This window comes from Piliocolobus tephrosceles, chromosome 6, assembly GCF_002776525.5.
Source record: "Piliocolobus tephrosceles isolate RC106 chromosome 6, ASM277652v3, whole genome shotgun sequence".
NCBI lineage: Eukaryota > Metazoa > Chordata > Mammalia > Primates > Cercopithecidae > Piliocolobus > Piliocolobus tephrosceles.
In genome coordinates this window covers 6,049,744-6,074,110 of record NC_045439.1, presented here as the reverse complement: position 1 = coordinate 6,074,110, position 24,367 = coordinate 6,049,744, and the positions used below count along the sequence as shown (strand labels likewise).

At 43.4% G+C, this 24,367-nt stretch overlaps 1 protein-coding gene across 4 annotated transcripts in view; it reads left to right on the top strand.

Moving 5' to 3' along the window:
- Window positions 1–24,367, top strand: part of WDR25 (WD repeat domain 25) — a 154,129-nt gene extending 129,762 nt beyond the window's left edge. For all 4 annotated transcript variants that reach the window (XM_023205622.3, XM_023205623.3, XM_023205625.3 and 1 more), the window contains 3 exons: window positions 19,407–19,577; window positions 23,134–23,274; window positions 23,881–24,367. In XM_023205622.3, the coding sequence (XP_023061390.1) occupies window positions 19,407–19,577; window positions 23,134–23,274; window positions 23,881–24,102 (534 nt within the window). In that variant the 3' untranslated portion in view covers window positions 24,103–24,367. The remainder of the gene's footprint in view (window positions 1–19,406; window positions 19,578–23,133; window positions 23,275–23,880) is intronic.

The following is a 24,367-nucleotide window of genomic DNA, read 5'->3' as shown; positions in this document are numbered from 1 at the left end:
AGGAATAGCATCGGATCTGTAGAGTGCTTTGGGCAGTATGGTCATTTTAATGATATTGATTCTTCCAATCTTATGAGCATGGAATGGTTTTCCATTTGTTTGTGTTGTTTATGATTTATTTCAGCAGTATTTTGTAGTTCTTGTAGAGATCTTTCACCTTCTTGGTTAGATGTATTCCTAGGTATTTGTGTGTTTTTTTAAATGGCTATTGCACATGGGATTGTATTCTTGATTTGTTTGCAGCCTGAATGTTATTGGTATATAGAAATGCCACAGATTTTTACACATCAATTTTTTTATCTTGAAACTTTACTGAAGTCATTTATTAGTTCCAGGAGCCTTTTGGCACAGTCTTTAGGGTTTTCTAGATATTGAATAATAGTATCTGCGAAGAGAGATAGTTTGATTTCTTTTTTTCCTATCTCGATGCGCTTTATTTTTCTTGCCTGACTCATTCTACAAAGCCAACATCTCATACCAAAACTTGGCAAGAAAAAAGAAAACTACAGGCCAGTATCCCTGATGAACATAGATGCAGAAATCCTCAACAAAATACTAGTAAACCAAATCCAGCAGCACATGAAAAAGTTAATTCACCAGGATCAAGTAGGCTTCATTCCTGGGATGCAAAGTTGGTTCAATATATGCGAATCAATAAATGTGATTCACTACATAAACAGAATTAAAAACAAAAACCATATGATTATCTCAATAAACACAGAAAAAGCTTTCAATAAAATCCAACATCCTTTCATGATAAAAACCGTCAAGAAACTAGGCCTTGAAGGAACATACCTTAAAATAAAAAGAGCCGTCTATGACAAACGCACAGCCAACTTCATATTGAATGGGCAAAAACTGGAAGCTTTCCCCTTAAGAACTGAAATAAGACAAGGGTGCCTACTCTCACCATTCCTAATTCAACATAGTACTGGAAGTTCCAACCAGAACAATCAGGCAAGATACAGGACTTTTTAAATATGGACTGTGTATCATGTGACCTTACTAAAATTTGCTTCTTAGTCCTTGTAGCTTTTTCATAGATTACTTAGAAATTTTAATTTACATGATCATGTTGCCTGTACTATTTTACAGCTTTCTTTCTAATGCATGTGCAATTGTTTATTTTTCTTGCTGTATTACAATAACTAGAACCTTCAGTACAATACTGAATAGAAATTGTGAGAATGGACATCCTTGTCTTGTTTCTCATTTTGTAGGGAAAACAATCAGTCTTTTACCATTAGGTATGATGTTAGATGTTGGTTTTTCATAGATACCTTAAGTCAGTTTAAGAAAGTTACCTTCTATTCTTAGTTTTCTGAATTTTTTTTTTTTTTTTTTTTTTGAGACGGAGTCTCGCTCTGTCGCCCAGGCTGGAGTGCAGTGGCCAGATCTCAGCTCACTGCAAGCTCCGCCTCCCGGGTTTACGCCATTCTCCTGCCTCAGCCTCCCGAGTAGCTGGGACTACAGGCGCTGCCACCTCGCCCGGCTAGTTTTTGTATTTTTAGTAGAGACGGGGTTTCACCGTGTTACCCAGGATGGTCTCGATCTCCTGACCTCGTGATCCGCCCGTCTCGGCCTCCCAAAGTGCTGGGATTACAGGCTTGAGCCACCGCGCCCGGCCCAGTTTTCTGAATTTTTAAAAAATAATATATTGGTGTTGAATTTTGTCAAAAATGATTTTACTACATCTATATGTTTTCCTATATTCTGTTAATATGTTGAATTACAATGATTTGTTTTAAAAGTTAAATCATATCTTTCCTATTTGGTTTTATGATATATTGTCCTCGTATGGAGTTTAATTTAAGTTGCTAATAATTTGTTAAGGATTTTTAAAATCTATGTTGATGAGGATTATTGAGCTATACATTTTTTCCTATATTCTGTGTCTCGTTTTGATGTGAGATTAATATTGACCTCAGAAAAGTGAATTGAGAAATGTTCTCTACTTATGTTTTTGAATGTTTGTGTAAGGTTGGTATTATTTCTTCCTTAAATGATAGAATTCAGCAGTGAAGACATCTGGACACAAGACTTTCTTTGTAGGTAGATATTGAATCACAAAAAAAATTAAGTATATATAACATGAGCCATTCAGGTGTCCTATTTCTCCTTTAGTTGTTTTTGTTATCTTTTATCTTCTAAGGAGTTTTTCCATTTTGTCTAAATTGTTGAATTTGTTGCCCTACAATTGTTTTTAACTTTATTTTATTTATTTATTTTGAGACGGAGTCTCTCGCTCTGTCGCCCAGGCTGGAGTGCAGTGGCCGGATCTCGGCTCACTGCAAGCTCCGCCTCCCGGGTTTACGCCATTCTCCTGCCTCAGCCTCCCGAGCAGCTGGGACCACAGGCGCCCGCCACCTCCGAGACGGGGTTTCACCGTGTTAGCCAGGATAGTCTCGATCTCCTGACCTCGCGATCCGCCCTTCTTGGCCTCCCAAAGTGCTGGGATTACAGGCTTGAGCCAAACTTTATTTTTTAATGGCTATAGTGTCTTCATGTCTTCTTGTTGATCTGAGTGCCAATCTGGTATCATTACGCCCTAGGCTGCAGAACTTCCTTTAGCATTTCTTATAGCACAGGTTTGTGGTGGGGAATTCTCTGTTTTTGTTTATCAAAAATGTCTTTGTTTTTCCTTCATTTTTGCCAGGTCCTGCCCTTTTTATACTTTTATGGAAATATGATCGACATACAGTAAGCTGCACATATTCAAAACATACAGTTTAAGTTTTGACATATGTACACATCCATGAAATAGTCACCACAATCAAGATAAACAATGCATCCATTACCTTCAGAAGTTTTTGTGCTGTGTTTACTTCTAGAAGTTGTATAGTTTTAGGCTTCATATTAAAGTCTGTGATCTATTTAGTATTAATTTTTTTGTGTATGGTACAGCTGTGGATGTAGTTTCATGTTTTTGCCTATGGATAATCAAATTTCTGCAGCATTTGTTGAAAACAATATCCGTGCCTTTACATCTCTGTGGGAAATAAATTCGCTAGATAGATGTAGGTCTATTGTTGTACTCTCTCTTCTGTTCCATTGATTTCTTTTTTTTTTTTAATTAAAAAAATTTTTTTTGTAGGCTGGTTACAGTGGTTCACACCTGTAACCCCAGCACTTTGGGAGGCTGAGGTGGATGGATCACTTGAAGTCAGGAGTTTGAGACCAGCCTGGCCAGCATGGTAAAACCTGTCTCTACTAAAAGTACACAAAATAGCTGGGCGTGGTGGTGCGTGTCTGTAGTCCTAGCTACTTGGGAGACTGAGGCAAGAGAATTGCTTGAACCCGGGAGGTGGAGGTTTCAGTGAGCTGAGATTGCACCACTGCACTCCAGCCTGGGAGGCAGAACGAGACTCCGTTTAGAGACAGGGTTTTGCTGTGTTATCCAGGCAGTGGCACGATCATGGCTCCTGCAGCCTCGAACTTCTGGGCTCAAGCTATCCTTCTGCCTCAGTCTCCTGAGTAGCTAGCACTATAGGTGTGCACCACCACATTCGGCTAATTAAAAAAAAAAATTCTTTTGGCCAGGCACAGTGGTTCACACCTGTAATTCCAGCACTTTGGGAGGTCAAGGTGGGTCGATCACCTGAGGTCAGGAGTTCAAGACCAGCCTGGCCAACATGGTGAAACCCCGTCTCTACTAAAAATACAAAAATTAGCTGGGCATGATGGCGGGTGCCTGTAATCCCAGCTACTCGGGAGGCTGAGGCAGGAGAATCACTTGAACCTGGGAGCCGGAGGCAGTGAGCCAAGATTGCACCATTGCACTCCAGCCTGGGTGACAGAGCGAGACAATATCTCAAAAAAAAATATATATATAATAATAATAATAATAATTTTTTATTATTTATTTATTTTTTATTTTATTTTTATTTTTATTTATTTATTTTTTTGAGGCGGAGTCTCGCTCTGTCGCCCGGACTGGAGTGCAGTGGCCGGATCTCAGCTCACTGCAAGCTCCACCTCCCGGGTTTACGCCATTCTCCTGCCTCAGCCTCCCGAGTAGCTGGGACTACAGGCGCTGCCACCTCGCCCGGCTAGTTTTTGTATTTTTAGTAGAGACGGGGTTTCACCGTGTTAGCCAGGATGGTCTCCATCTCCTGACCTCGTGATCCGCCCATCTCGGCCTCCCAAAGTGCTGGGATTACAGGCTTGAGCCACCGTGCCTGGCCTATTTTTTTATTTTTTTAGAGACAGGGTCTCGCCGTTTTGCCCAGGCTGGTCTCAAACTCCTGACTTCAAGTGATCCTCTTGCCTTGACCTCCCAAAGTGCTGGGATTACTGGTGTGAGCCACTGCACTGACCCCATTGATTTATTTGTCTATCTTTATACTGTTGTTTTCATCATTGTAATATTATAATGAGTCTTGAAATCAGCTACTATAAGTCTTTCACCTTTGTTCTTTTTCAAAGTTGTTTTGACTACTCTAGGTTCTTTGCATTTACATTTCAATTTTATAATTGCTTTGCCAATTTATGCAAAAGAAACTGGCTTGAACTTTAAATGATATTGCATCTCATCTGCAGAGCAATTTGGGAAGGAATTGTACTGTTAACAATTTTGTTTCTTTCAACCCATAAGCATAGTATACTTCTCTATTTACTTAAATCTTTGATTTTTCTCACCAATGTTTTATAGTTTTCATAGTGTAGGTCTTTCACATTGTTTTGTCAGATTTATCCCCAAGTATTTATATTCTGATGCTATTGTAAGTGGTATTTTAAAATTTCAACTTCTGGTTGCTCCTGGTTAGTATATAGAAAAATTGTGGCTATGTGAATATTCACCTTGAATTCTGTTACTCTTCTAAACTCATTTATTAGTTCTGGTTGTTTCTTTGTAGATTCTGTTGGATTTTCTATATAGATAATTATGTTGTCTGTTAATAAAGTCAGGTTTAGTTATTCTTTTCCAATCTGGACACTATCTGTCTATCCATATCCTTTCTCTCTCATCTATTTTCTCTCTTCATCCCTCCCTTCCTTCCTCCTTTTCTCCTTCCCTTCCTTCCTTCCTTTCTTGTTTCTTTATTGCACTGGCTCATACCTCTAGAACAATGTTGTCTAGAAGTGGTGAGAGTGTGCATCCTTGCCTTGTTTCTGATGTTAGAGGGAAATATTCTTTTTCAGTTAACATATGATGTTAACTAGTTGTTTTTTACATGTCCCTATCAGTTTGAATACACTCCCTTTTATTCATAGTTTGCTGAGAGTTTTTTAAAAATCATGAATGAATGTTAGATTTTGTCAAATGCCTTTTCCCATTTATTTCAATGATCACATGTGGTTTTTTTTTTTATTCTGCTAATATGGTGGATTTTGTCAATTCAGTTTCAAATATTAGAACAACCTTGCATTCCTGGGATAAACTTCACTTGATCATAATATATTATTCCATTGATATAATTTGGAATTATATCAGCTAAAGTTGTGTTAGGAATTTTTGCATCTATGTTTATGAGGGTTATTGATCTGAACTTTTTTATTGTAATATCTTTGTCTGGGTTTGCTATCAGGGTAATTCTGGCTTCATAGAATGAATTGGGAAATGTTCATTTCTCATCCATTTTTTGGAGGAGTTTGTTTAAAAATTGACATTATTTATTCCTTAAATGTTTGCTAGAATTGACTAGTGAAGCCACCTCGGCCTGAAATTTTCTTTGTGGGAAGATTTGAAATTTTAAATAAAATCTACTGAGTAAATATAGAACTATTCTGATTTTCTGTTTATTTTTGAGTGACTTTTGGTAGCTTGTGCCTTTCAAGAAATTTGTCCATTTCATCAAAGTTGTCCAATTTTTTTGGCATAAAGTTTTTTATAATGTTATTTTAAAAAATCGGTATAATCTGTAGTGATATCACCTCATTTATCTCATTGCTGATATTGTTGATTTTTGTCTTCTTTTTTACTCTGATCAGTCTAGCTAGAGGCTTATAAATTTTATTGATCACGTATCAGATTTTGGTTCTATTGTCTTTTACTCTTTTTCTTTGCTTTTTACAGAAGTCATTAATTTCTTTTGCTATCTTATTTCCTTTCTTTCACAAAAACCTTGAATTTAGTTTTATTTTCTTTTTCTAGTTTCTTAAAGTAGAAGTTGAAGTCATGGTTTTGAGACTTATTCTTTTCTAATATAGATGTTCAATACTACTGATTTTTCTCTAGGCATTTCAGCTGCACGACCCAAGCTATTGATATATTGCATTTTCATTTTCATTCAGTTCAAAATACTTTCTAATTTCCTTTTGATTTCTTCCTGATCCGTGATTTATTTAGAAGTGTGCTTGTTAGGTTCCATACACTTGGGAACTTTTCAGATGCCTCTTTGTTGTTTTTTCTAATTCAATTCCATTGTGGTCGCAGTACATACATTGTATATTTGAATTCTTTTAAATTTATTTAGATTTGTTTGATATTTTAAAATATGGTCTATCTTGGTAAGTGTTCTGTGTGCACTGAAAAGAATGTGTGTTCTGCGGTTGTTGGGTGCAGTGTTCTATGAATGTCAATTACATCATGTTGGTTGATAGTGTTATTTAAATTTTCTATATCCTTTCTGATTTTTCTGTCTGTTCTACAGGAGCTATGCTGTACTTTGAATGTATGTATCCCTCCAGAATTTATATGTTGGAACTTAAACCCCAAAGGGATGGTATTAGGGGGTGGGACACGTACAGGGGTGATTATGTCATGAGGGCTCCACATTTGTTAGTGCAGTTAATGCCTTTATAAAAGGGCTGGAGGGAACAAGGTGGGCCCTTTTTGCTCCTCCATCTCTTCTGCCATGTGAGGACAAGCAAGAAGGTGCAAGCCCTCACCAGATACTGAATCTGCTGGCACCTCAATCTTGGACTTCCCAGCATCCAGAAATGGGAGAAGTAAATTTCTGTTATTTATAAATTGCTCAGTCTAAGGTATTTTGTCCTAGCAGCAGGAATGCACTAAGACAAGGCTTGCAATTTGTGTCTATAAGAGTGAATTTGTCTACTTCCTTTTTAAGTTCTGTTAGTTTTCCTGCGTTTGTTTTGAAGCTGTTACTAGGTGCATACACAATTAGGATTATTATGTTCTCCTAATGAATTGATTCTTTTATCATTGTGAAGGGACCCTCTTTTTTTTTTTTTTTTCTTGTTTTTGAGACAGAGTCTCACTATGTTGCCCAGGCTGGTCTCGAATTCCTGAGCTCAAGTGATCCTCCCACCTCGGCCTCCCAAAGTGCTAGGACTACAGGCATGAGCCACTGCACCCAGCCATGAAAAGACCCTCTTTATCCCTTTATTCTTTACTTTGAAATCTGTTTCGGTATTAATATAGACATTCCTGACTTATCTTAATTATTGTTAGCACAGCATATCTTTTTTACTTTTAACCTATTTGTATCTTTATATTTAAAGTGTGTTTCTTTTAGGCAGCATATAGCTGGATCTTATTTTAAACCTGTCTAACAATCTCTTCTTTCGAACTAGGGTATTTGTCCTGTTTTAATTTATTGTGATTATTGATATGGTTGGGTTAAAATCTACCACCTTGCTATGTTTTTTTATTTGTTCCATCTCTTCTCCCCCAACCTTTTTTTTCCCTTGGATTAACTTAGTATTTTTGTGATTTCATCTTAATTTTTTTGGTTGCTTTGTCATCTGTGGCTTTGTGTTGTGGGGTTTGTTTTTTTTAAAATGATTTTCTGCCTTTAAGTCATATTATATCTCTTTTTCTGTAAGAACGTTATAGCAATATACAGATTCTCAATTTCTCCCCTCAGGGTCTTTGTGCTGTTGCTGGCATACATTTTTAACTCTTACATATGTTACAATCTCCGTGATACGTTGTTATTATTTTTGCTGGAAGTAGCCAATAATTTTAAAATATTTTAATAATAAAAAGGTATTATCTATTTTCCTACATATGTATTATTTCCATTGCTTTTCATTTTTTTTTTGGGTGTAAATTTAGATCTGGTATCATTTTCTTTGTGCCTTAAGAATTTCCTTTAACATTTCCTGTATTTTTGATCTGCTAGTGATAAATTATTTCTGCTTTTATTTGCCCAGAAAAGTCTTTAGTTTGTCTTTTGTCTAAGACATATTTATGCTAGGTAAAAAATTTGGGGTGGATGATTTTTTTTCTCTTCCAGTACTTTAACATGTCACTCAATTGTCACTAGCTTGCTCTGTTTCCAATGAGAAGTCTGCTGTATTTCTCATCTTTGCTTTTCTGTACGTAATGCATCTTTTCTCTGTCTGCTTTTTAAGATTTTTCTCTTTACCATTGGCTTCAAGCAATTTAAACAATGGGCCTTGGTGTAATTTTCTCTATGTTTCTTAGGCTTTGTTTAGTTTCTTTTTTTTTTTTAAGATGGAGTCTTGCTCTGTTGCCCAGGCTGGAGTGCAGTGGCCGGATCTCAGCTCACTGCAAGCTCCGCCTCCCAGGTTCACGCCATTCTCCTGCCTCAGCCTCCCGAGTAGCTGGGACTACAGGCGCCCACCACCTCGCCCGGCTAGTTTTTTTTTTTTGTATTTTTTAGTAGAGACGTGGTTTCACCGTGTTAGCCAGGATGGTCTTGATCTTGTGACCTCGTGATCCATCCGTCTCGGCCTCCCAAAGTGCTGGGATTACAGGCTTGAGCCACTGTGCCCGGCCTTGTTTAGTTTCTTTTATCTATGTGTTTATAGTTTTAATCAATGTATTGTAGTCTTTTATCTGTGGGTTTATAGTTTAATCAAATTTGGAAAATTTTTGTTCATTTTTTTTCAATTTTGTTTGTCCCTGAAACCCCACCCCTCATCCCCCTGTCTCACTTATATTCATATTCAGGTTTTTTGGATTTATTCCATTGCTCACTAGTCCTCTGTTCTTCTATATCTTCAAATTTAGTAATCATATATTAGGCAATTTCTAATCTATTAGTAGCAGACATTGTTTTATATCACTTCTACATGTTTGATTTGGGCCTTTAAAAGATGTCTTTCATGTGTATTATCCTTAACCTTCTCATACTATATTCTGCCTTCTTGATCATACAGTATATAGTTATAACTGATTTATTGTTCTTTTCTATTTATTATTATTATTATTTTCGAGACTGAGTCTCACTCTGTCACCCAGGCTGGAGTGCAGTGGCCTAATCTTGGCTCACTGCAACCTCTGCCTCCTGGGTTCAAGCAGTTCTGCCTCAGCCTCCTGAGTAGCTGGGATTACAGGCACATGCCACCACACCTGGGTTTTTTTTTTTTTTTTTTTTTTTTTTTTTTTGTATTTTTAGTAGAGATGGGGCTTCATCATGTTTGCCAGGCTGGTCTCGAGCTTCTGACCTGAGGTGATCCACCTGCCTCAGCCTCCCAAAGTTCCAGGATTACAGACGTAAGCCGCCATGTCTGACCTCTTTTCTATTTATTCTATCATTTGTGTCACTCATGGGTCTGTTTCTATTGACAGATTTTTTTTTTCATTATGGGAAGCATTTTCTTACCTCTTTCCAGATCTGGTAACTTTTGATTGGATGCCAGACATTGTGAATTTTACTTGTTGGGTACTCAATATTTTGTTGTCCTTTACATAATTTGAGAGATTTTTTGGATGCAGTTGTATTGCTTGATAACGGTTTGATTTTTCTGAGGCTTGCTGTTAGGCTTTGTTTGGTGGAACCAAAACAACCTTTAGACTAGGGTTAATTTTGCCTCATTTCTGAGGTAATACTCTTGTGAGTACTCTATTCAATGCCCTGTGTATTTCAAGGTTTTCTCCCTGTAACTGGTGGGAAAATGAAAGATTCCTAGCTCTGTGTGAAACTTGGCAGTTGTTTTGCTTATTCTCTTTTGGTGGTTCCTTTCCTGATTTGTGTAGTTTCCTTACATGAATGCACTGATTAATATTTGTGTTATTTATTATAAAGAAAGGAGTGTTAATATCTCCAGGTAATATTGTGGACTTGTATGGTTTCTCCTTTCAGTTCTATCAGTTTTTGCTTCATATATTTTGAAAGTCTGTTATTAGGTATATACATATTTAGGGTTGTTATGTCTGCTAGATGAATTGACACTTTTACATTTTCGTTGTATTCCTCTTATTCCTGGCAGTTTTACTTGTTCTGAAGTCTACTTTGCCTGCTATAAATATGGTCATGTCAGCCTTCATTTGGTTATTTTTAATATGGAATATTTTTTCATCCTTTTACCTATAAGCTATGTATTTTATTATATTTAAGGTGGCTGCCTTGTAGATTAGATACAGTTGGATCTTTTGAAATGTTAATTTGAAAGCCAATTGGACAATCTGTCTTTTAGTTGGAGATTTTAGACAATTTATGTTTAATGTAATTATTGCTATGGTTGAATTTGGCCTGTCATTTTATTATTTGTCTCCTCTGTTTTTTTTTTTTTTTTTTTTAAGGAGACGGGATCTCGCTCTGTCACCCAGGCTGAAGTGCAGTTGTATGATCATAGATCACTGTAGCCTTGACCTACTGGGCTCAAGCAGTCCTCCCACTTCAGCTTCCCAAGTAGCTGGGACCACAGGCATGAGCCTCTGCACCTGACATATCTCCTCTGTTTTTATTCTACTTCCTCTTTTCCTGCCTTCTTTGGATTATTTTGACATTTTTATTATATCATATTTTATCTATTAGCTTTTGGGCTATGTCTCTTTGTATTATACCTTTAAATTGTTGCTGTAAGGACTACAATATACATGCCTAATTTTTCACAATTCTACTTATTGTTAATATTTTACCACTTCAAGTAAAACATACGATTCTTTTAGGCCAGGTGCGGTGGCTCATGCCTGTAATCCTAGCACTTTGGGAGGCTGAGGCAGGCGGATCACCTGAGGTCAGGAGTTGGAGAGCAGCCTGACCAACATGGAGAAACCCCGCCTCTACTAAAAATACAAAAATTAGCCAGGCATGGTGGCATGCACCTGTAGTCCCAGCTACTCCTGGGGCTGAGGCAGGAGAATCACTTGGATCCAGGAAGGGGCGGTTGCAGTGAGCTGAGATTGCACCACTGCACTCCAGCCTGGGCAGCAGAGCGAGACTCCGTCTCAAACAAAGTAACAAACAAACAAACAAACAAACAAGCAAACAAAACAAACATATGATTCTTCTAACCAGATAAGCCTTTTTACCCCTTACCCTGTATGTTAAAATTGTGATATGGGTTACATCTACATACGTTGAAGATCCCCTTCCCAGACAATGCTATATATATATTTTTCAAGAGTCATACATATTTCATATAACAAGTGGAAAAAAAGTGGTTTTTTATGTTTACCTAATCATTTACCATTTTTTGTTGCTGTTCCTTCATCCCTGAAGCTCCGTTTTCCTCTGGCATTATTTCCTGTCAACCTGAGGAACTTCCTTTAGCATTTGTTTTAGATAGATTAGGTCTGTTCATGACAAATTCACTTAGTTCTTCTTCATTTGTAAAGAAAGGTCTTCATTTTATCTTTATTCTTGAAAGATATTTTTGCTGTCTGAACAATTTTGGGTTGACACTAATTTACCACTTTCAGTATATTCCACTGTTTTCTGGTCTCCATAGTTTCTAATGAGAAATTTATGGTATTTCAAATTGTTCTCCTCTGTATAATTCTTCATTGTTTTTCCCCTGGGCACTGTCAATGTTTTTTCTTTGAGGTTTTTAGCAGTTTGATTGGGATCTGCAGAACTTGGTTTGTATTGTGTTTTTTCTTTTTAATTTATCCTCTTTGTGGTTGCAGAGCCTCTTGACTTCGTAAATTTGTGCCTTTAACCAAATTTGGGAACAGTTCACTCAATACTTCCTTAAATATTCTTTCTTTTGGGTACTGCTGTGTTTGCCTTCTCCTTTAAGAACTCTGTTGATGGCCAGCCACGGTGACTCACACCTGTAATCCTAGCACTTTGGGAGGCCGAGGCGGGCGGATTGTCTGAGCTCAGGAGTTCGAGACCAGCCTGGGCAACATGGTGAAACCCTGTGTCTACTAAAATACAAAAAATTAGCTGGGCATGGCAGCATGCGCCTGTAGTCCCAGCTACTCAGGAGGCTGAGGCAGGAGAATCGCTTGAACCCGGGAGGCAGAAGTTGCAGTGAGCCAAGACCGTGCCACTACACTCCAGCCTGGGGGACAGAGCGAGACTCCATCTCCAAAAAAAAAAAAAAGGAAAAAGAACTCTGTTGACAAAAATATTTAAGCTTTTGATATTATCCATAGATCCCCATAGCTCTGTTTATTTTTTCTTCAGATTGATCATTTGGGCAGAATGATGGATTTATTTCAGAATGTTTGCTGTCCATGCCCACTATGTACTGCCTTAATCCAGTCAGTCTTTGGGTCAACATCAGGAGTTAAAACACAAAAGTGAATACCAACTAGGAACCTCATCTGCCATACTGGTCTTTATTCAAATTTTGACTTCCCTTCCCAACCCACCTGCTATTATTGACTTTTCAAAGTCTTTAGGTAGATGCTTTTAAAATTTTGTCCAAAGTTTATTTTTGTAATTTATAGGAGAGAGAGAGAGAGAGAAAGAGAGGCATAGTGGGTTTACTCCATTTCAGGTTTATATTAGATTTGTTCATTTTAAAATTTAGATTTTTTTTCTATCTGGTACATGTTGCATAATTTTTTTTTTTTTTTTTTTTTTTTTTGAGACGGTGTCTCACTCTGTCACCCAGGCTGGAGTGCAGTGGCCGGATCTCAGCTCACTGCAAGCTCCGCCTCCCGGGTTCACGCCATTCGCCTACCTCAGCCTCCCGAGTAGCTGGGACTACAGGCGCCGCCACCTCGCCCGGCTAGTTTTTTGTATTTTTAGTAGAGACGTGGTTTCACCGTGTTAGCCAGGATGGTCTCGATCTCCTGACCTCGTGATCCGCCCGTCTCGGCCTCCCAAAGTGCTGGGATTACAGGCTTGAGCCACCGCGCCCGGCCACATGTTGCATAATTTTAATTGCTATATCTTCTAGTTTACTAATGGTTTCTTTTGCAGTGTCTCATCTGCTGTTAATCCCATCTAATGTATTTTTCATCTCAAATATTGCATACTTCATCTCTAGAAGTGTGATTTGGATCATATATGTATATATGATTCATTAAAAGTTATTATAACTCCATAACATATGTTTAAGAAGGTACAGGAGGGCCGGGCACGGTGGCTCAAGCCTGTAATCCCAGCACTTTGGGAGGCCGAGACGGGCGGATCACGAGGTCAGGAGATGGAGACCATCCTGGCTAACACGGTGAAACCCCGTCTCTACTAAAAAAATACAAAAAACTAGCCGGGCACAGTGGCAGGCACCTGTAGTCCCAGCTACCCGGAGGCTGAGGCAGGAGAATGGCGTAAACCCAGGAGGCGGAGCTTGCAGTGAGCTGAGATGCGGCCACTGCACACTCCAGCCTGGGCGACAGAGTGAGACTCCGCCTCAAAAAAAAAAAAAAAGAAGGTAAAGACTGACCATGGTAGTAGAGATATGGAAAACTACCTCTATATCTACATATAGTCTTTGTATCATTTATGTAGTCTATATATATACATATAGTCTCTCTCTATAAAATATATATAATCATATATCCAAAGACTACATATATATGTGTGTGTATATATATACACAAGTGTGTGTATATATATACATTCTCTTCCATTCTCTACTTACCATGGTCACTCTCTCCTCTACCTTCTTAAACATATGTTATGGAGTTATGATAACTTTTCATGTCTTGGTCTATTATCTATGTCACTTCTGCTCAGTTTAGCTGGGCTTAGGGACTATAATCCAGGTACAGAGTTTGCTGATTGTTTCCACACTCCTTCTGTGGACAGAGCTGGGAAATATTTTCGTTGTGAAGACAAAATATATTATTATTTATACTGATTTTTCCAATTCAAATTTAGGATTACAGAATTTTCTTTACTTTTTGTTTTTATATTTTTAAAATCTCTTTTATGCTAAAAATTTTAAATTTCCATCTGCCTTAACACATTTCTTTTATATATATTGACACTAACAACGAAACGACTGAAAACACTTTAAGATTTCTTGCAGTTCTCTTTGTTCACAATGTGTATCTAATTAGGCTTTACCACCATATTGCTGTTTTCTATTAATAATGTATATTCAACTAAGGATTTACCATTAAATTACTGTGCTTCAGGTCTTTTAAAAGAAATCTTATTTGTGCAGTTAAGCTACCAAATCAATATGTGGTTAATTTTGTTTGCCTAATTTTGCTTTCACATTTTAGAGATTGCTTTTTAAGTTAATTTTGTTGCATAATTTAATAAAATGTGTACGTGGGTCCAGAGAAAGGATTGGCAAACTATGGTTGATGGGACTTATCTGGCCTGTGACCTGTTTTTATATGGTCTTTGAGCTAAGAATGGTTTTTACATTTTTAACCAGCTCCAACAAACACACAGACACACACACACATACAGAGAGAGAGAGAGAGAGAAAGAGAAGTATATATAACAGTGACTATATATGGCCTACAAAACCCAAAATATTTACTGACTGGCTCTTTACAGAATTCTAGAGTCAAATCTGCAAAACAAGGTACATTTTGAGAAATCATCCATGTTCCACCTGTAACTCTGTCTACCCCAGTCTGCTCCCCTCCCTTCCTCTTAAGGCAATCTTATTTATTTACTTATTTTAGTTTCTCATTTGTCTTCTTATTGCTTCTTAGTGGAATCAAACACACACACATGTTCATATCACCTCTTCTTGCTTTACACACTTTTTTTCCTCCCACTTTGGATTTTTTTTACTGAACAGTGTGTCCTGGAGATCACTCCATAGCAGGATAGGTTCCTCATTCTTTTTTACAACAGCATAGTGGTCCAGAGTATTAGTGTACTGAAATTTATTCAGCCAGTCCTTTCTCAGTGAACATTGGGTTGTTCCCTGTTTTTTATTTTTACAAATAGTGCTGCTTTCAGTGGCATTGTGCTTATATCTCTTTGGGATTTTGCCAGTGTGTTTAGGATTAGTTCTTAGAAGTGGGGTTGCTGGGTCATGCGTATTGCTGAGTAACGATGCATATGTTATTTTGCTCAAAGTTGTGTAAATCCTTTCTGCACAGGGCTTATACCATTTGCATTTCTGGCAGCCATATGTAGATACCTAACACCCCCAGAGCCACATAACAAGGGTGTTGCAAAACTTTTGGATTTTGTTAATTTGATAGGCAAGTAATGGTATCTCTATGTGATTTAAATTTGCATTGCATTTGTTATGAGCAAAGTGGAAGGACCATTTCCTTTTTTCTGAGCTCTGTTTACTTGCCTGTTTTTCTGTAGAGCTATTGGTCTTTTTCGTCTATTTTTAGGGACCATCTGTATATTACAGATAGTGACCTTTGCCTGTAATAGAAGTTGTAAATATTTCTCCTACTTGTCTTTTTTGCTTTCCTTATTTATTATTTATTTATTTACTTACTTGCTTGCTTTCTGCCATCCCAAAGTATTTTTTTTTTTTTTTTTTTTTTTGAGACGGAGTCTTGCTCTGTTACCCAGGCTGGAGTGCAGTGGCCAGATCTCAGCTCACTGCAAGCTCCTCCTCTCGGGTTCATGCCATTCTCCTGCCTCAGCCTCCCGAGTAGCTGGGACTACAGGTGCCCGCCACCTCGCCCAGCTAGTTTTTTGTATTTTTTAGTAGAGACGGGGTTTCACCGTGTTAGCCAGGATGGTCTCCATCTCCTGACCTCGTGATCCGCCCGTCTCGGCCTCCCAAAGTGCTGGGATTACAGGCTTGAGCCACCGCACCCGGCCCCAAAGTATTTTTTAAAAAAATTATTATTGTTTTTATATAGTCCAATTTATTCAACTTTTCTCTTATTGCTTCTGGCATTGGAGTCATAGCTGGGAAAGTTTTCCCTAGTCCCAGGTTGTAGAGAAATTCAGCCATGCTTTTTCTCCTAGTTATGGTTTCCTTTGTTCAATGTAAATGTCAGTTGCTTTTGATAGCCACCATCCTATGTGATCGGCAGCCTCTGCGTTTGCGAGTTTAGACCGAAGCAGTGGGTTTACCCTGTGCTGCCTTTCCACTTTGCCTTGCGTCTGGGCACTGGAAGAAGACAATACATCTGTTATTGAGAGTTGCCCAAGAACTCACAGTTCCATCCTAGGGACTCTAGCTCTGGCTGGCTGGGGAGGAGAAGGTTTACAAGCATCAGGCTCATATGTGTTGGGCATTTAGCTGGGCACATCACCCTTACTTCCTCAGCTGGAGGTCCTGTTGTTACCCCTACTTTACAGGTATGGAGACTGAAGAGCAGAGACGGAAGTTACTTGCCCCAAATGATGCAGCCAGTAATAGGCTGCCGGGCTCAGGTCCCCCGGGTGTCTGCTTAAACTTGGGCCCTCCCACTTGGCATCTCACCCCTGCTCATCCAAGGGCCAGGAGAGGCCCCACCCACCTCTGGGCTCTTGTGAGGCTGCAGCATGGAGCACAGTCCAGCTGTGCTCCCATCTCCCACCAAGGTCTTGGAGCAGCTTTCCTTTGTCTCCAAGTCTGAGGGGCAGGGCAGGGGCTGGCTCAGTCAGGGCCATGGGAAGGACCTGTGAGTGAAGACCATCTCACCTGGGGGTCCTGGGAGAGCCAGTGGCAAAGGCTTTTGTGTGTTGCCTTAGCCCTGCGTGCTAGGATGTTGCTGGGAGCCAGAGGACCCTGGATTGCTTCTTTTAAAGTAGTTGACCTTTTATTCATTCACTCATTCATTTATGCATCCACTCACTTATCCAGCATCAATTTGACACACCTTACTGATGCCTGCAGGGGGCAGACCCAGTGCTAGCCAAGGGTGACCCAGAAATGCGGGCAGCAGGGCATCTGTGCCAGGAGCTCACAGTCCTGTGGCTTAGGCAGGTGGCTGAAGTGGGCAGCTAAAGGAGCACAGGGCTGCGTGTGAGCCCAGAGCAATGCCTCCCCACCTCCTGTCCTTCAGATCTGCATGCAGAGGACTGGCAGCATGGGGTGAGGGATAGCTGGGTGCATCCGCCAGTCCTTTCTGAGGACCAGGAGTACTTAGAGGCTCAGAGGTGCGGTCGGGCCCCTCGTGTTGATGACTCAAAAACTAGGCCCAGGGAAGGAATGAGCCTTCCCCAGGCACATAGTAAATCTTAGTGGGCCAAGATTGGAGCCCAGTGACCATCCCCAACTGCGTGCACCCTGGAAGTGGCAGGAACCCAAGATTGCTCTGGACGAGTCGGCAGCAGCCCAGCGTCACCTAGGTTTGCTGGCAGGCCAAGCAGTGGGCAGATTGTAGGGACATAACCCCTGCATGTGTCATGATCGATCTTCTGCTTTCCCCAAGACCATGTCCCTGCTTCTCCACCAGGGGCCTGCAGTTGCCAGAAGAGTCTGAGTGAGGCTCCCTTTTGGATCCAGCTCGTTAGGCTCGGGTAGCACCTCCCATGCCAGCTGTTGGTGTAATTAAGGTTGCCATAAAACCCACCAGCTAGACACACAAATGGCCCCTTTGCTCTTTCCTGGGGCACGGGCAGTTGTGAAGGCGAGTAAATCATGTTCGGCGGCGATCACTTCAAAGGCCAGCCTTCCACTTGCAGCCACATTATTGGCAGGGATCGCCCATAACACGGCTTGTTTCCCAGCCATTCACTTTTATGACACTCTAATGAATTGGGCCATTTCCATCCATTCTCAGAAAATGTACGGAACAACTGTTTTGGTTCTCCTCAAAAACTTTGTCTTGGGAGGCAGGTGGTGCATTGGCAGGGGCATGCAGGTGGTTCTTGGCTCCTGGGCAGGTTGCCTGTCTCTGAGACTTCATGCCCATCGAGAGAAGCTACCTGTGGGGCTCTTGTCATGAGATAACTTATGTGAACCCCCAGCCAGGGGCCAGCACCTAACGGGCACTCAGCGAGTGGCAGGGAGGGCCGTCATCTTCCTCATTCTTTTCCTGGGTCCGCCTCTTAGATATCGAAGTGTTGAGGCTGGTGGGGGCGGTGATATCAAGGCCACGTGGGAGGATAGAGCAGGCACAGGCATGCAGAATCCAGTGCGTGGAGGAAGGCAGGCAGCTGTGCCGTGAGGGGCAGGTTGTCGCCCTGTCCTGCATTCAGAAAACTGTTTTTCCACCCCTGGATCGTTGCTTAGGCTTCAGGGGGCCCTCTCTGAAATCTCCCTAGTTGAGGGTTGCTTTGGAAGAGGCTCAAGAGAAGAACAGTCATCTGTTGCCCACTCTCCCCGAGGAATTACAGAGGCAGGAATTGGCCAGCAGGAGAATGAACTGTGGGTCCCAGGGAAGCCGTGGGGGGCGGAAGAGGCTCCACCATGTCCCGGCCATGTGACCTTGAGCACATCCCTGCCTCTTTCTGGGCCTCAGTGAACCTCATCCAGAGAATGGGTCTCAACCTCCTCCTCCTCTAACCTAAACTGAAATTATGGAGTGCCACATTTAATGTGAATTTAACGTATACATTTTAAGGAGGATGATAGAAAATATGTCTGCAAAATTTGAAAGGTGTGAACTCCAATTAAAAAGTCAAGATGGCTTATTTTTGAGCTGGTGGGGCCCAGGGACTGAACTGTTTATGCTGCAGCCACATGGTGGCGCCCCAGGAACTGGTAAAGGGACCAGCTGGCCCCTGTGACCAACTTGAGACCTTGCTGCGCTTCCGTGGTGGTGAGTGGGTACCCAGCATGTTATTTCTATATTGTAATTAAAGTCCTGTGCTCTGTGAGTTTGTTAAGTGGAGCTACTTGCTAGTCCTGGTACTGGGACCCTTCTCCATCCCCCCACCAGAGCTGGATATTTGAGAGCAGAGGCTGAATGTGATAAAATCCTCTAAGAAAGGAAAAACAACTGCTCAACACTTAATAAAGTCAGTTTATGAGACAGGAGACTGTGAAGTATCGGTGATGATGCTAAAACAATACAAAGTGTCGTTAAAGCTAAAATATGTCCTGTGATTCTGGCTTTATGGTCTGTCCCTAAGCACACTTGTTCCTGCATTACTATGGCTCCTCCAGGGACAACAATCTGGGACTTTGCAAGCTGTGAGTTATGTGACATCTTCAGAAGCAAGACCCACTCAAAACATGACCCCGGTGTTGATGAATGTCAATATGCTCTCGAGGTGCCCTTGGCGAGTGACGGGCCTTCCCTTAGCACTTTCCCTGGGATCCTGCTGCTCTCAAGGGGTGGGAGGAATGCCTTTCTGGGCCCATGTGGCAACAGAGCAGGGGGGCTGAGAAGTTGACAGACACTAGCCTGGGTGTGGGGCGGGAGGGTCCATGATTCCACATATGGCTTGGGGATGCTGCTCAGCCTGGGTGTGTGTGACCCAGCATAGACTTCACTAAACCTGCCTGCCTGCTGAGTCCTTGGCCTTCCCTGGGCAGGAGCCCTTCCGTGCTCCCAGGCCTGCCAGCATGACTGGTGTCCACTCTTGCAGGTGATGAGAAGCTACAAGGCGACCATCCAGCAGACCTTGGACATCCTGTTCCTCCGGGAAGGCTCCGAGTTCCTGAGCAGCACAGATGCTTCCACCCGTGACTCGGCTGACCGCACCATTATTGCCTGGGATTTCCGGACCTCTGCCAAAATCTCCAACCAGATTTTTCACGTAAGAAATCCCATTTGGCATTGCTGTCAGTTTCAGCCACAGAATGTATCCGTGTAATTCTGATCTGTCTGAGGTCCCAGATCCCTTCTATGGGAGGAGACTCACTTGACTGAAATCTCCAGGATGGGGGTAGGCAGGTCTCGGCCTGCCGCACACATGGAGAGCTTGCTGTGGGCTCCCAGATGCAAAATCTCCTTCTGCTGTTCTGGTGCCAGCACAGCCGCCCCACAGTGTAAGGGTCAGGGCAGGGGGCAGTTCAGTCCAGATCAATGGGGAACGGGGCAGTGCAACCTGAGAAACCCCGCCCCACTGCCACCACAACCAGCTACTCAGAAGGGGTTTCTGGCCCTCAGTGGCACTGGCAGGTGATGTAGGCCAGGAGTTCAGAGCAGGGGCCCCACAGGTAGAATACCTGCATTAAGGTTCTGGATTCACTAGGACCTTCTAAGGCGGAGAGCCCTGGACCTGCTATTTAGCCTCTTTGATTCTAACTTTTTTATTAGAAAATAGTTTTGAGAATTAAGAGAGAGAGAGAGAATGCTTGTAAAGGGTATATATAGCACAGTGCCAGGCACAGGGAGTGCTTCTGTACTTTAACTGTCATTACCACCACCACCATCAACATCACTGCCACCATCGTCACCACCAGTACCACCATTAGCATCACTGTCTCTATACCCACCACCACCGTCATCATTGTCACTACCACCACTCCTGTCATCACCACCATCATCACCACCATTATCACCAGCACCATCAGCATCACTGTCTCCATACCCACCACCAGTGTCATCACTGCCACCATCAACAGTATCACCGTCTCTATACCCACCACCACGGTCATCATTGTCACCACCACCACTCCTGTCATCACCGTCACCACCATTATCACCAGCACCATCAGCATCACCATCACCATCTCTATACTCATCACCATGATTGTCACCACCACACCACCATCACCGCCACCACTATTAGCACTAGCACTGCCACCATCAGCATCAGCATCACCATGTGTATACCCACCACCATCACCACCATCCTCTTTATCTCCCGTACCACCATCCTCATCACTGTCACCATCACCACTCTCATTCTCACCACCACACCATTTCTATCACCACTGCCATCACCATCCCCACTGCCACCTCTGTCACCTTCACTGTCACCAGCATCTCTATTGCTGCACCACCACCATCTCTGTCACCACCACCAATTGTATCGCTACCACCACGATCACTGCCATTACACCACATCTCTGTCACCACTACCATCTCTTATCAGTACCACCACCACCACCACCACCACACTATCTCTATCACCACCGTCACCAGCATGTCTGCCACCACCACCACCATTACCTCTGTCACACCACCGTCACCACCATGATTGTCACCACCACCATCTCTGTTATACCATCATCACCACCGCCACCGCTACCATCATCGTCACCACTAACACCGCCACCATCATGATCGTCATCTTGAGATTTCAACTAATCCATGACTAATCTCCGAATTTAAAACTATATGTCATGTATATGATATATGTGGGTGTACATGAAATATCTATCCTGTATACACCTTCTTTTCCTCCCTGCCTTTTCCTTGTTCTCAATGGGTTCTAAGTGGCCCTGAGCAAACCTGCTTCTAGACATCCACTGCAGGGTGTCCCAGGGCAACCCACTGGGCAGGACAGGCCCTGGTGGGGAGCTGGAGGGGCACATCTGACCTCTGAGGGTGTCCTGCCTCCAGGAGCCCAGGGGAGGTGAGGCAGAGGAAGGTGCCTTGTGCCCGAACTATAGTTACACTGCACGCTGTCTGTGCGGAGGGAGCAGGTGCTCGGCCTGGCACCGTCACACTGGCAGCTCGTTGTCTGACCATGGCAGCCTCTGTGCCTCTGATGGGCACATCAGCCTGCAGCTGTGCTTCCTGCTGCTCCCCACTTTGCCCTCTGAGTTTGGGCTCACTTAGAGAGTGTGGCCTAGGGAGAATAGTTAGAATAATGTAAAGCCAGCTCGAGGGGGCAGTTTAGGGGTGCTTTCTGTGGGACCATGTCAATGAAGCAGTGAGATCTCGTGCCCCCTGTGTTTTGAGGTTTGTGCCTGCATTTCTTTTCTCATTTGGCCACTTACCTCCTCACTTACTGTGCATTTTGGCTCTGTGGGTCCCTAAGCTGGGCTGGGCTGTCCCTGAGGACTCACTGTGGAGGGGAGGAGATGGGCATGTAGATTCCTTGTCTTTTTTTTTTTTTCTTTTTCTTTTTTTTTTTTTTTGACGGAGTCTCGCTCTGTCGCCCAGGGTGGAGTGCAGTGGCCGGATCTCAGCTCACTACAAGCTCCGCCTTCCGGGTTTACGCCATTCTCCTGCCTCAGCCTCCTGAGTAGCTGGGACTACAGGCGCCCGCCACCTCGCCCAGCTAGAGTTTTTGTATTTTTTAGTAGAAACAGGGTTTCACCGCGTTAGCCAGGATGGTCTCGATCTCCTGACCTCGTGATCCGCCCGTCTCGGCCTCCCAAAGTGCTGGGATTACAGGCTTGAGCCACCGCGCCCGGCGTAGATTCCTTTTCTATCCTTGTGTGACAAATTACACAAACTTGGTGGCTGGAAGAACACAAAGTTATTCCCTCACAGTTCTGGAGGGCTGAAGTTCATAATCAATATTAAGTTTGATTGGGCTGAAATCAAGTTGTTGGCAGGGTGTGCTCCCTCTGGAGTGTCAAGGCAGAATCCCTCCTGGCCTCTTCTGGCTTTTGGTGACAGCCGGCATTCCTGGCTTGTGTCTGCATCTCTCCAGCCCTCCAAGCCAGCGTCTTCACACCACCTTCACTGTGTGTCACATCTCTGCGCCTTCTCTTTGTTTCTTTTTTTTTTTTTTTCTTTTGTAGAGATGGGGGTTTTGCTGTGTTGCCCAGGCTGGTGTCGAACTCCTGGGCTCAAGAGATCCGCCCGTCTCAGCATCCCAAAGTGCTGGGATACAGGCGTGAGCCACCACGGCCAGCCTTGGCTTCCTTTCTATAAGGCTGCACGTGACTGCATGTAGCGTAACATAGGATCATCTCCTTATCTCAGAATCCTTAATTATGTCTGCAGAGACCCTTGGTTTTGACCCTGTAAGGTAACATTCACAGGTTTCAGGAATTAGAACATGGGTATATTTTGGGGGGCTTTTTCCTGCCTGCCACAGGGACACAGGCAGGTTGTAGAAGCTGGGAAACATGGAGGAAATTTGTGTCCCCTCTAGCCTCCAGAAAGAAGTGCAGCCCCGCCAACATCCTGAGTTCAGCCCAGCGAAGCCTCTTTCAGACTTCTGACTTGCAGAACTGTGTGATGTGAAATGTGTGTGTCTTGAGCCACCAAGCTTGTGGCGATTTGTCATGGCAGCAATAGGAAACCAATGGAGACACCCAGCAAGGGTCTGGGAGCAGGCCCCAGGTCTACAGCACCTACTGTGTGCCTGTCTGTGGGAGGGGAAGCTGGAGCTGAGCTTCCCCTCAGAGCGGAGTGCCAGGTAGGGGGTGTCTTCTCCGACCCATTTGTGGCTCTGCTTTTCTCAGGAGAGGTTTACCTGCCCCAGCCTCACCTTGCACCCGAGAGAGCCCGTGTTCCTGGCACAGACCAATGGCAACTACCTGGCCCTTTTCTCCACCGTGTGGCCCTACCGGATGAGCAGACGGCGGCGCTATGAAGGGCACAAGGTACTTCTGTCCTTGTCTCCCAGGCGAATGCTGAGCCCCAGCCCCAAGCCTCCTGGCAGTCCTGGATATGGGCCCTGGGGTGCATGGAGCCTCTGTCTGGGCGGATCCTGCTTTCTGTTTCCTGGGTGAGTGCATGCCATGTGGCCTGCTGTCTCTTCAAGTCCCTGAGCCACATCTGGTCCTCACCCCAGGGCCCAGGTACTGGGCAGGAAGCAGTAGTTGGCTCACACAGACAGGTCTCAGAGGTGGGGGGTGGGAACAGGACAGAATGGTCATGGTGTCATTTCTGCACCCTCACCTTTCCGCAGTGAGGCCAGCCTTGATGGGGTGAGAGGGGTGGGGCTGGGTGACTGTCCCTGAGGCCAGACCCCTCAGCTGGGCTGGAGCTGATCCCCCTGGATTTGCTGAACTGGCCTTGGGATGTGAGCCCGCTTTAGGGCTCTACAGCCTCATGGGCGGGACTTGGGCTTTGACCTCAGGGAATGGGGTGTGAAGCCCAGCTCTGCTCTGTCAGCTCGGGGCTTTGGCCTGTTCCTCTGTAGAATGGGCGTACTCACCCCAGCTTGACAGGTGCAGCCTACTCACCCTCTGTGTCCCTCTCTGCAGGTGGAGGGCTACTCAGTGGGCTGTGACTGCTCCCCAGGCGGTGACCTGCTGGTGACGGGCAGCGCCGATGGCCGGGTCCTGATGTACAGCTTCCGCACGGCCAGCCGGGCATGCACGCTGCAGGGGCACACGCAGGCCTGTGTCGGCACCATCTACCACCCCGTGCTGCCCTCCGTCCTCGCCACCTGCTCCTGGGGAGGGGACATGAAGATCTGGCACTGAGCTTTGTGTCACTGAACCTTCCCGTTGCCAGCTGGGCTCTGGGACTCTCCTCTTCCTCAAGGGTGTATGAGAGGAATGAGCACAGAGGTTGGCTGTGGGTCCTGGGTACCACCCTCTGAGCCTCAGTTTCCTCATCTGTAAAGTGGGGACAAAAGTCTGTTTGCCTCAGGAGTGTGAGGACTACAATAGTGAAAGCGCCTGGCAGGCGGCCGGTGATGCCTAATAAATGTGTGCTTTGCTATTTGTTACGTGTTTTCAGCAATAA